The following is a 12,022-nucleotide window of genomic DNA, read 5'->3' as shown; positions in this document are numbered from 1 at the left end:
GGGAAGCCAGATCCGCTTAACGACCGCTGCAGCCGTTCACTTAACCACCGTGGCAAGACAGGTGGTGAAACGGGATAGAACTCAAGACGTTCGCTTAGTGACAAGAAGTGTTGTGGTCGTAGGTCGAGGACTTCCTCAAAGCACGTTGAAAAGAAAGGAGAGATCCGTTTCCAGAATTTCTGGGCACAAAGATGGCAGCGGAGGAAAGGGAGCCGGGTCTGCAGCCTCCAGGGGTCAGTCCTGAGGACCTCTTGGAGCCCCCTGGGACAGGCCAACAGATGAGCCTACCCCCTCGGGGGCTCCGGGCTGCTCACTCCCTTAGCTCCTTCCCAAGGCCTGAGGAAGCAGCTCCGCAGACGAGGCCTTGGGGGTGCAAAAGGGGTCACCTGAGCTGCATCCCAGGACCCTCCCCCGCCCTCCCCCTTGAGTGGTGGTCCCACCGCATCAGCAGCAATGGGGAGGGGGGATTCCTGGAAGGAGGAGGATGCTGGGTTTCCCGGAAAAGAAGACATATGTGTGTGTATATATATATATATATATATGTATGTGTATGTTGGACTAGATGACCTTCAGCTGTTCATATGTATATATGTACACACACACACCTACATACATATACATAACGATTAGAAACTATTCTAAAAAGACGAGTTCCAGCTATATTTGTAAACAAAGCAGCAGACATTCTGCCAGCTCCAGAACTAAAAGAATTACAATTTTATTCCACTAAGCTTTTGTCAGCCGTCTGCTGACATCGTCAGAGTATGAAAACTACCATTGCAGAGATCTCCGCCTTTATAGGCCATTAATCAATGTGCCCATTGTTGCGCCCTCTAACCCAGGAAGCCCTGGAGCCTCCCCCTCCAGGTGCAGTCTACCAGGTTTCCCAAAAATTAAGCCGTAATGAGTCTTTTGGAGTATATACGTATACATACACACATGCATATACACATATATGTATACGTGTGTGTTGCAAAAGACATTAGGGCTTAATTTTGGGGGAAACCTGGTAGACTGCAACTGGAGGGGGAGGCTCCAGGGCTTCCTGGGGGGCGGGGGGGGGCAGATGGGTCAGCCCATAAGTTAAAAGTCAGGAGGGGGTCTTAAATGGGTTGGAGATTTGTGGGGGAGGGGAGCGCCTTCTGCCCATGCTCAGAGGTGGTGGGGGGAGGTTTCCGGGGCCCTTCTGGGAGCAGAGCTCGGGGCCTAGCTTGCTCCACCGCCCGATCCCCTTTTTCTCGGGCCTGGCCGAGCCCTGGGCGCGGAGGGGACTCGGGCCGGAGTGCTTTCCTTCCATGCGACGTCGCCATCCGGGGATTCCGGGGTTGGGAACCCACGAATTTGGGGAGCGAGGGGCTGCAAGGCAGGCGGGAAAGGCCCTTGCAGGCCTCCGGGTCGTGGGAATGCAACTTGCGTGCACGGAAAATAGGGCGCGCCCCGGCCTGCCGTGTTTTGGGCAGGGCGACTCCCCCGCCCCGGGGTCCTCCCGTGCCCCCTCCCCTCCCCCCCCCGTCCGGTGCACAAAGCCCGGCCCGGAAGCCTCCGCCGCCACCGGCCCCGCCACGTGCGCCCCTGCCCGGGCCCCGAAGGCCCGCCTCCGGCCCCTCCGACGACCGTCATTGGCCGGCCGAGCCTTGCGCAAGCGGGCCAACGGACGCGGTTTCCGGCCAATGCGGGCCCGGCGTTCTGCCTCTCCGTGACGTCACCGCGCCCGTCTCCCCCAATCAGCGGCCGCTGGCGTCACGCGTGACGGGCGGGCCGCTCAGCCGAGGAGAAAAAAGGCGGCCGAGCCAATGAGAGAGAAGCCGGTCAGGGAGATAGCTGGGCGTTCGGGCCAATGAGAGGAGCGGAGAAGCAGGGCGGGCCGGAACGCGACGGCCAATGGTCGCCGGGCCAGTGGGCGGAGCCCCGGCGGCGGTTATAAGGAGGCGCGAGGCGGGCGGGGCCAGGACCTTTTCCACAGAATGTCTGCGAGTCAAGAGAGCCGGTGAGTGAGCCCCGAGGCCTCCGCTAGGCCGCGCCGCCCGCCCGCCTCCCCCGGCCTTCCCTCGCCCGATCCCCGCGACCGGCCTTCGCCATCCCCCCTCCTCCTCCTCCGCCTTCTCGGCGCCTCCGCACGTGGCCGCTCCCGCAGGCCGTCTCCCCCCCCGCGGAGCGTTGGTCTCTCCCTCGCGGCCCATGCTGCGCGCGGCCCATGGGCGAAACCATTTTTCTCTCCGGGGGGGTGTATTTATTTTTTTTAAAAAAAAATAGGCCTTCCCTTCCGAGGCCTTGACTGCGCCATTCGCGGGCGCGGCGCCATCCTTTCCTTGCGGGCCTTTTCCCACCCCGACCGCGTTCCCTTCTCGGCCTCCCCTTCAGCCGCTTCTCCCTTCCCTTTCCCTCTCTCTCTCTCTCTCCCCCCCTTCCTCCGGGAGGGGCCATTCTGGCTCTCTCTATTCCCCCCTCCCCTTTCTCGGACCTTCGCCCCCCCACCCCCACCCTCAAAAGGGTCGGCGAGGCGGGCGGCGCGCTCCCCGCGGCGGGCGCGTCCGCGTTCCCGGCCGCCCATTGTCCTGGCGCGGCGCATCCGGGAAACTCGGGGCGCGTGACGTCAGCGGGGTGGGGGCGGGGCCGGCGGCCTTAAAAGGGAAGGCGGAAGCGCACGTGGGCGGGGGAGGCGCCTGGCCGGCGGGGCGTCGCGCGGACGTTTCTATCCCCCCCCCTCTTGACCGCCTCCCTTCCCCCCCCCCTCCCTCCGCTCTTGCAGCTCCCGAGACAATGGCCCCGACGGCATGGACCCCGACGGCGTCATCGAGGTGAGGATATTGGGGGGGGGAAGGATCCTGGGAATCTGCTCCCTCCCTGTTTAGGATTGGAAGGCCGCCATGCTTTCTCCCCACTTGGGGGGGGGTCAGGAAGCCTCCCCCCCCCCACTCACGGGCTTCCTATGAAGGATTGTCTTTCACAGACACAGAATTGGACTAATAAAGGGGTTGGGGGTTCCATAGTTCCATCCAACTTGGGGGGTGGCCCAGGCCCAGAGATTCCAGTTCCTCTGAAGGATTGGGCCCCCTCTCCCAAAGAAGGGTGCCTGCGCCCACCCACCCCCTTCCAGTTGTGAGTTTTTTGTAATAGGGGAAGGGGATGCATGGTTTCAACCCACTTGGGGTGTTAGGAAACCTGGCCCATTCGTGAGGTTCCTATGAAGGATTGTGTCTTACTCACTCACTCACTGTTCCCTACTTAGAATTGGATTAATATGAGGGCTCCATAGTTGCATCCAATTTGGGAATCTCAGGCCACAGATTCCAATTCCATTAAAGGATTCCCACCCCAAGAAAGGTGCTCCCCCTCCCCAATTTAGGAATGTAGTAGGGAAGGGGGGGCATGGGTTCACCCCATTTGGAGATGGCAGGAAGCCTGGCCCACTCCTGGGGTTCTAGTTCCTGTGAAGGATTGTTTCCCCCCCCCCTCCAAACAAGGGCGCCTCTCCCCCCCCCCCCACTTGGGAAATAATGTAAATTGGGGAAGGGATCCATGGTTTCACCCCACTTGGGGGTGACAGGGAGCCTGGGCTGGGCCTGATCCTAGAGTCCCCATGGAATTATATTCCTGGTTTTCTGCTTAGGAGTTGGTGTGGTGGGTCCACAGTTCCACTTTGGGGAGAGGGGTTCCTGGGGTGCTGGGCCTGATCCCGTGTTCCCTTCTTCCCGCAGAGCAACTGGAATGAGATTGTCGACAGCTTTGACGATATGAACCTGTCGGAGTCCCTTCTGCGAGGAATCTATGCTTACGGTTTTGAGAAACCCTCTGCTATCCAACAGCGAGCCATTCTCCCTTGTATCAAGGGTGAGCCTAGATAAGATCACCAAAAATAAGAAGTCCCTGCCAGTGGAGGTTTCTAGGCGACTTGAGCGCCGTTTAGCACTTGGGAACAATAGATGTTGCCTAACAATCTACATTCTGGCCCAAAAAGAGAACGCAAACTTGATTATCAGTAAAGGAAAATATTTGTAGCTCAGGGTTGACACGAGGAGTCCTTGGGGCTTCTCCGAACTGGGTTGATTTTCTGGCAGACCTTTCAAAACCGACTAGAGAACATCAATGCTACCGAGTGTGGAATTTGCAGATTTCCCAAGCAAACCGCACTAGTTCAGGTAATAAAAAGTCTGCATGGAAATAATCCAGCTCGGAGAGCACCAGGGACTCCTGTCAATCCTTGATCGGGAAAAAAAAATGTGTCAAAAGTTCACAAGTTCCTGGGGACGTTGCAAGGAGGGGGTCCAGTTAGGTGAATCCTGGAGAGTTTTGTAGCAAGTCCCATCCGTCCGTCCACCCTTTCTGCTCTGGGATTTGAATCTCCTAAGGATGGAAGAGAAAAGTTACACTAGAAGAGAACATTTGCTGCTCAGGCCTGAACTGAGATAGTTCAGCTCTGCTTCTCAGTTTGTCAGTTGGCAAACTAGCTGTGGAAGTCCCCAAACAGACTCACATCTGGGGGCTCCTCTGTTTCTGGGCCTTCATCCTCTCCCTCCCCCCCGCTAATGGGCAAAGAGGGGCCTCTCCCCGTGGCTGCCATCTTACATCTATCGGGGGGACAGGAGCAAGCCCCATTCATCCCAGGGCAGCGTCCTTCCCAGTGGCTGCTCACTGGTTCATGCTGGGGAGACACACCGAAGTGGATCTTTTGGGCGATGTGGCTGCTGTCTGCAAAGCCGTAGTTAACTCTGATTAACTGCCCTCCTTTTTCCTTCTCAGGATATGATGTGATCGCCCAAGCCCAGTCTGGCACTGGGAAGACAGCCACCTTCGCCATCTCCATCTTGCAGCAGATTGAGCTGGATCTGAAAGCGACCCAGGCCTTGGTGCTGGCCCCGACTAGGGAGCTGGCTCAGCAGGTGGGGCTCTTTCTCTCCTCCCCCTTCCTCTGTTGGTCTTTCCCATTTCTTTTTTCCCCTCTCTTCTTTCCCACCCTCCCTTTCTCTTTCTCTCCCTCCATTTCTGTTTCTTTTTCTTCCTCTCCCTGGGTCTCCCTGTTTGTCTTTTCTTTCCCTCTTTCGGTTTTTCTCTCTTTCTTCCTCTCCCTCTCTTTGTCTGCCCATCTCTTTCCCTCTCTCTCAATTCTTCCCTGAATGCACGAATGTGACTCCCGTGGTGTCAAAAGCGCACTTGTGAGACCGAGGGGGACTCGGCAACACTCCTTGGTCTGAGCTGCACACCCGTTGGTGGTAGAGCCCCTCCAGTCCCCTGCTAACTGGGCAAAGAAGAGCCTCTGACCGTGGCGGCTTCTTACATCTAGCAGGGACAGAGCGACCGCTTTCCTCATTCATCCCAGCACAGCGTCTCTCCCAGTGGCTGATGGCTGGTTCATGCTGGGGAAACAGGGGAGGCCGTGCGAGTGGCAGGGAAGCCCTCCAGGACATGGGCCCCTTCGCCCAGCCGGGCCTCGTCCCCACCTGTCCCTGACAGCATCGTTCTCCTCCTCTTCCTCCTCCTGACAGATCCAGAAGGTGGTCATGGCCCTCGGGGACTACATGGGGGCCTCCTGCCACGCTTGCATAGGGGGGACAAACGTCCGAGCCGAAGTTCAGAAGCTGCAGATGGAAGCACCCCATATCATTGTGGGGACCCCGGGGCGTGTATTCGACATGCTGAACAGGAGATACTTGTGTGAGTACAGACTGCTGGACACACACACAGCCTGGGACTCTTGCCCCCCCCCCCCACACACACACACACATAGCCCCGGCCAGAGAGGCCTTGGGGGCAGTTGCCTTGGGCTGCACATTTCCCAAGAGTCTTTGTTTGTGGGAGGGTCTCACCGGCCATCTTGACCTCTGCAAACATTCAGCCTTGGCTGTCATGAACTGGGAGTGGGGAGGGGGAGGCTTCAAGGGAAACAAAATTTGAAGTGCCCCTTCTTGTTTGAATTTGATTGGACATCATGGGGGGGAGGGAAAAGTTAAACATGGGGATTTTGGCAGGTGATTTTCAGTTCTGGCTGTGTGCTACTGTGCAGGTAGTCCTCGAGTTACGACCACAATGGGGCTGAGCCCACAAATTTTTTTTGGGCTATAACTGAGGCATTTGTTAAGTGACTTTTCCCCCATTTTATGACCTTTCTTGCCTTGGTTGTTAAGTGAATCACTGCGGTTGATAAGTTAGTAACCAAGTTAAGTGAATCCGGCTTCCCCATGGACTTCCCCGCAAAAGAGGATCACGTGACCCACAGGACTCTGCGACCGTCATAAATACGGGTCAGTTGCCAAGCGTCTGAAATTCTGCTCACGTGACCCTGGGGATGCGGCAAGGGCCGTGTGAAAAACCATACGTCACCTTTTTCAGGGCCGTCGTAACTTCACACGGTCACTAACCAAACTGTTGTAAGTTAAGTCAAGGACTACCTGGAATTTGCTTGACTTCCAGTAAACTCTAAAATCTGGGGGTTAAGGATGGTTCTTACTTGGAGGTTCACACTGCGGAGGGTCTTCCCGGCTGCTGTTCCATGATGATTCCCCCATGCGTGTCATCTGACCCCGTGCCCCGATTTTTCCCCTCCGGCCCGCGTTCTGCTGGGCAGGGGGAGGAATCCCCGGGGCCAGGGGGAAAAATGATCATACCTGGATAACGTCCCTGAGACCAGCAGCTTTCGGCATCCTCCTCCTCTTCGGCCGGCCCTTCCTGCAATCGGCCTGCCTGAGTTTCCTTCCTTCCTTCCTTCCTTCCTTCCGCAGCACCCAAGTTCATCAAGATGTTTGTGCTGGACGAAGCCGATGAAATGTTGAGCCGAGGCTTCAAGGACCAGATTTATGATATATTCCAGAAGCTGAGTGGCAACACGCAGGTGAGGCACCCCCTGAGGGGCAAATCCAGCCATTCCTTGGAGGGGTTAACTTCTTCAGAGCCACAGTGGCGCAGTGGTTAGGGTGCAGTCATGCAGGCTCCTTCTGCTAACTGCTGGCTGCCTGCAATTTGGCAGTTCGAATCTCCCCAGGCTCAAGGTTGACTCAGCTTTCTGTCCTTCCGAGGTCGGTAAAATGAGGAACCAGATTGTTTGGGGGGATAAGAGGCTGACTCTAAACTGCTTAGATAGGGCTGTAAAGTGATATATAAGCCCTAAGGGTCAGTGCTACTTGTTGAATTTACTTGCCCCCTCTCTCATTATGGGGGGAGGGCTACTCTAGAGCAGCCATCTTCTGGGACGGGGGTCTCCAACCTCAGCAACTTTAAGGCTCTATTAAACTCCCAGAATTCTCCCTGCCATGCTGATGAGACACATTCTGAGCAAAACTCCTGAGGTTTATTAAGGGGTGATGGTCTTCTCTTCTTCCCAGGTGATAAACCTCCAAGGACCCCTTTTAAAGGGGTCTTTCACCAGCCCCAGTTCACACTGCCCAATTCAGAATCCTTTTTTGGGAGCTCGGAAGGCTGGGCCGGCCCTAAGAAGAGTTGGAAGGGGCCTTGGAGGTCTTCTAGTCCAGCCCCAGTTCAAGCAGGAGACTGTAGAGCAGGGCTTAGGGTGGGTGGGTAGGTAGGAAAGGGGGCTTTGGGTAAAGCAGGGAAGAAGCTGAGCTCTCCTCTCCCCCCCTCCCCAAACGCTTAGGTGGTCCTCTTGTCTGCCACCATGCCGATGGATGTGCTGGAGGTGACGAAGAAGTTCATGAGGGACCCCATCCGGATCCTAGTGAAGAAGGAAGAGCTGACTTTGGAGGGGATTCGGCAATTCTATATTAATGTGGAGAGGGAGGTGAGTGCGCTGGAGGGTTTTCTGGGTGGGGGGGCTTCTGACTGGGCTGCACACAAGCCCCTGGAACCGGCCTTCCTTCCCCTTTGGAGTCCAGGTGGCTGCAGAGTTCTAGTACGTAGCTAGATTTGGTCAAAGGCCAACCAAAAAAAGTAAAGCCCCCTCCCCTAAAAACACACAGCCTCCGCTTTGGCTCCGTCCTACAGTGTTTGCATGGGACGCCTGCATGGGATAGGCTCTCTCGACGTGGTTTCTTTGCCCATGTTTCATTATCCACTGCACTGATGATGTTCCCTAGTTGGGTCATGAGATTCCTGCAAGAAGACCAAAGCCCCAAGCCCAGCCATCAGGGACCCCACAAAATGTTCTGTTTCATTCCCTTAATTCTCACGCCGCCTCCTCCTCCTCCTCTTCCTCTGTAAGGAATGGAAGCTGGACACCCTTTGCGACCTCTACGAGACCTTGACCATCACCCAGGCGGTCATCTTCATCAACACCCGGAGGAAGGTGGACTGGCTGACGGAGAAGATGCACGCCCGGGACTTCACCGTTTCGGCCATGGTGGGTGTGGGCCCTGTCTTTTGTGGATTCTGCCACCTCAGAAAAGGGGTTCCTTTCCCTGCCAGCTTTAGAGAGACCTGGGAGTTTTTCTCCTGCATGAATTGGCGGAGGGGAGGGGGGCAGCGGAGTTAACGGACTTGGTTAGCTTGCAAATCCTGGTCTTTGGTGCGGGGAGGGAGTAACCTCCTTGGGTCTCTCTCTGCCTAGCACGGGGACATGGACCAGAAGGAGCGTGACGTCATCATGAGAGAGTTCCGCTCCGGATCCAGCCGGGTCCTCATCACCACCGACTTGCTGGTAAGTGCCAGGAAGGTCCTCCCCTCCCCACCCCTCCTTCCCCTGGAGATTCCCTCTCTGCCTGGCCGGTGCGGTGCCAATGGCGGATTGTAGCTCCTGGGCAGAGGAACGGTCGAAAGGGGCTGCTTGACTCCACGGCTGGCACCCCCTGAGGTTCCCGGTCACTTTGTAGCAGCTCACAGTTGGATCTCCTCTCCCGCCAGCGGTTCTTTTGGGGGGGGGATGGGGGAGACATTTGGGCTTCAGAAGAGCAAGAGTTGGAAGTTGCCAAGGTGGGAGGCCCTCTGCTCCAGGATGGCTGCCAGGAGGCATTTCAGAAAGGAGAGATGGGGAGGGAAAAGGGGGTCTCTCCGGGTAAAGGAGGAGCAAGACAATTTGGGCTCAGTTGTCGTAACTCGAGGATTGCCTGCGGAATGTGCCAGGCGGCCCACAGCTCTTTGGGCCGAGACCCACAGTTGGAAAAGGGGCAAAGATTAGTACAGGTAGACCACAGTGGAGCACAAAATTACTTTCTTGCCATAGTTGTTAAGTGAATCCCTGCGGTTAAGTTAGTTACACAGTAAAGTTAACCTGGCTTCCCCACTGACTGCTGCTCGGAAGGTCGTAAAATGGGGATCACCTGACTCCCGGACATTGCGACTGTCATTAATATGAGCCAGTTGCCCATCATCCGAATTTTGATCACCTGACTCGGGGGGGACACTGCAAAAGCCCAGAAGAGGAAGAAATGGTCCTGAATCGCATTTTTCGGTGCCCGTTGAACAGTCACTAAATGAATGGTTAAGTCGAGGACTACCTGACTAGATGACCTTTCTAATTCAACCCCCCCTTCTCGCGCAGGAGACCCTAGAGCAGTGATGGCTAACCTTTATGCCATCGTGTGCATGCCCATACCCATAATTCTATGTGCCGCATGCACGCGTGACCCCCCTGCTCCACCCACTCCTGGCACACGATGGCCTGGTAGGCCTGTTTCTCTCTCACACTTGGCTCCAGAGCCTTCCTAGGAGTCTGGGGAGGGCAAAAACAGCCTTCCCCACCCACTACCACCCCGGGAGGCCAGAAATGGCCTGTTTGCCAACTTCCGGTGGGACCAGAAGGCCCATTTTTTGCTGCCTCCAGAGCCTCTCTAGGAGTGTGGGGAGGGCGAAAATGGCCTTCCCCTCTCCCCCCCCTCCAGAGGCCAGAAACTGCCTGTTTCCCTACTTCTGGTGGGCCCAGAAGGTGCGAAAATCAGCTGAGAGCTGAGCTCGCATACCCACTGATGTGGTGGCACGCGTGCCATAGGTTTGCTATCACGGCCCTAGACCCTACCATGGCAACTTCCAAGTCAACAGAGTCTGATTGCTAATGGGGGGGGGCGGGGGCTGGCAAGGGCCGGGGCTCCTTTTGAAAGCAGCTGCCTCTTTTTCCCCGCAGGCGCGAGGCATCGATGTCCAGCAAGTCTCCCTGGTCATCAACTACGATCTCCCCACCAACCGCGAGAACTACATCCACCGGTAAGGAGAGGCTCTCAAAGGAGGGGGGGAGGGGGTTGCGTCTCTCTGGTCCTTTCTACCCGCTCTCAACTCATCCTTTTCTCTCCAATCCCTTTCTCTTTCTCTCTCTCCCCCCCCCCTTCAAAAAACCCCCAGGATCGGTCGAGGCGGACGCTTCGGCAGGAAAGGCGTGGCCATCAACATGGTGACGGAAGAGGACAAGCGCACCCTGCGCGACATCGAGACTTTCTACAACACCTCCATCGAGGAGATGCCTCTCAATGTGGCCGACCTCATCTGAGTGGCCTGGGGAGGGGGGCACTGTGCCGCGACACCCCCCCGCCCCACCCACCCACCCGCTCCCTCCCCTCCCTCCCGCCCCGAAAAGTTAGAGGCACAGTATTCTCCCGTTCCTGCCTTTCGTTTTTTGTTTTGTTTTGTTTTGTTTTCTATTTTTGAGGGTTTTTTTTTTTTTAATTATTTTGGCCTTTTGAATAAATGTCACTTTTGGGGGGGTTTTTTTGGAGGCAGATCGAAAATCTTTTAGTGTTTACTCCGGGCGCCTCGGCTGTGTCTTGTTCAACCTCTCCTCTTCTCCCCCTCCCTCCCTCCCTCCCCCCCCAGCCTTCGTGTCCTCGTTTTGTAGCCCCTCCCCCCGTCTTTTCCCCGTAATTGCAAAACAGAGGTATCCTTTCTTCTTTTTTTGTTGGGGGGGGGAACCCGACGAAGAGTTTCCCAGGAGCTAGGCCTTTCTGGCTCACTGCTGCTTTTTCCCGCCCTGCCTTTCCCAGGAAATTAAAAAAAAAAAAACTTAATTTTGTAGTTTTTTTTTTTTTTTTTTTTAAATTTACGAATCTTTCGACAAGAATCATGGTGCTAAAACGGAGAAACAAAAACAAACAAAAAATACAAGCTTGAGAATCAAAAACCTACCTCACCAGGTCAGGGTTTTTTTTCTCCCGGTCTAAAATTCAAAACAAAACAAAAAATTGCCAAGACGTGTGGGTTTTTTTCTCCCTCTCTTTCTCTCTTTCGGAATGAGACCTTCCCCCATCACATTTTTTAAAATAAAACCGAAAAAAAGAACTTTTTTCATACAGCAAAAAAAAAAAATAAGAAATCTGTGTTGCCACCTTTACCTTTCTTTTGTATAGCTATTATTTATTCAAAAGGAGACTTACAGTGACCAAAATAAACGTGAACTTGAGAAAAGGCTCGGCTTGGAGTGAGTTTTGTAAAATGGGAGGAGGGCCCTTACTGGTTTTTACTGGTTCCTGGGCTCTTTAAAAGATCCCAAAAATGGGATTGGGCTGCAGCATTTGGGAAACTGCCTGGATGGCCCTGGGCGTTTCTCTACTGGTAGCTTATTTGCTTAGTGACTAGTTAACAGTACCATAAAAGTTTTCATACTTAATGACCAATTTAGCATCCCCCATGGCCAAAATTCGGGCAACTGGCACGTGGCCACCATTGGTAACCTCCCCAAACCAGCTTCTCACAAAGTCAATGGGGGAAGCTAGATTTGTTTTAACGACTGATTTATGTAATGACAGCACTGATTTGTCTAATAACTGGCCAAAAAAGGGGTGCCACTCAAGTTTGTTGTCTAGCAACAGAAATTCGAGGCTTCATTGTCGTAAATCGAGCGCTAGATGCAATGCATTTTAAGTCCCACGATTGGAAAAGAGGCAAAATTTAAAATAGAATGAATGAATGAGCTGGAAGGGACCTTGGAGGTCTTCTAGTCCAGCCCCTCTGTTGAAGCAGGAAAACCTATACCCTTATTTCAGATAAGTGACTGTCCAGTCTCTCTTTGAAAACCTCCAGTGATGGAATACCCATAACTTCTGGTGGCAAGCTGTTCCACTGGTTACTTATCCTCACTGCTAGGAAGTTTCCCCTCAATTCCTTTTTGCATAAAGTTTTTTATTTTATAACATAAAAATTCAAATTTTTGGTT

General features: G+C 54.6%; 1 protein-coding gene and 1 non-coding gene across 2 annotated transcripts; both read left to right on the top strand.

The window, feature by feature from the left end:
* The first annotated feature begins 1,964 nt into the window (after window positions 1-1,964).
* On the top strand, window positions 1,965-11,274 carry EIF4A1 (eukaryotic translation initiation factor 4A1). The gene is made up of 11 exons (XM_070954693.1): window positions 1,965-1,987; window positions 2,750-2,798; window positions 3,699-3,831; window positions 4,741-4,880; window positions 5,484-5,652; window positions 6,717-6,826; window positions 7,586-7,729; window positions 8,150-8,287; window positions 8,495-8,584; window positions 10,004-10,083; window positions 10,219-11,274. The coding sequence occupies exons 1-11, from the start codon at window positions 1,965-1,967 to the stop codon at window positions 10,361-10,363; spliced, it is 1,221 nt and encodes a 406-aa protein (XP_070810794.1). The 3' UTR covers window positions 10,364-11,274.
* LOC139325014 (small nucleolar RNA SNORD10) lies at window positions 6,483-6,611 on the top strand. Its single transcript, XR_011601076.1, has one exon. It is a non-coding gene; the product is annotated as a small nucleolar RNA SNORD10 (small nucleolar RNA).
* Window positions 11,275-12,022: the final 748 nt, after the last annotated feature.

The sequence above is a fragment of the Pituophis catenifer genome, unplaced genomic scaffold (genome assembly GCF_029215685.1).
Source record: "Pituophis catenifer annectens isolate HBS135680 unplaced genomic scaffold, rPitCat1.0.hap2 SCAF_15, whole genome shotgun sequence".
Taxonomy (NCBI): domain Eukaryota; kingdom Metazoa; phylum Chordata; class Lepidosauria; order Squamata; family Colubridae; genus Pituophis; species Pituophis catenifer.
Note: the sequence above shows the minus strand (reverse complement) of the source record. Positions and strands in the feature narration are given on the sequence as shown.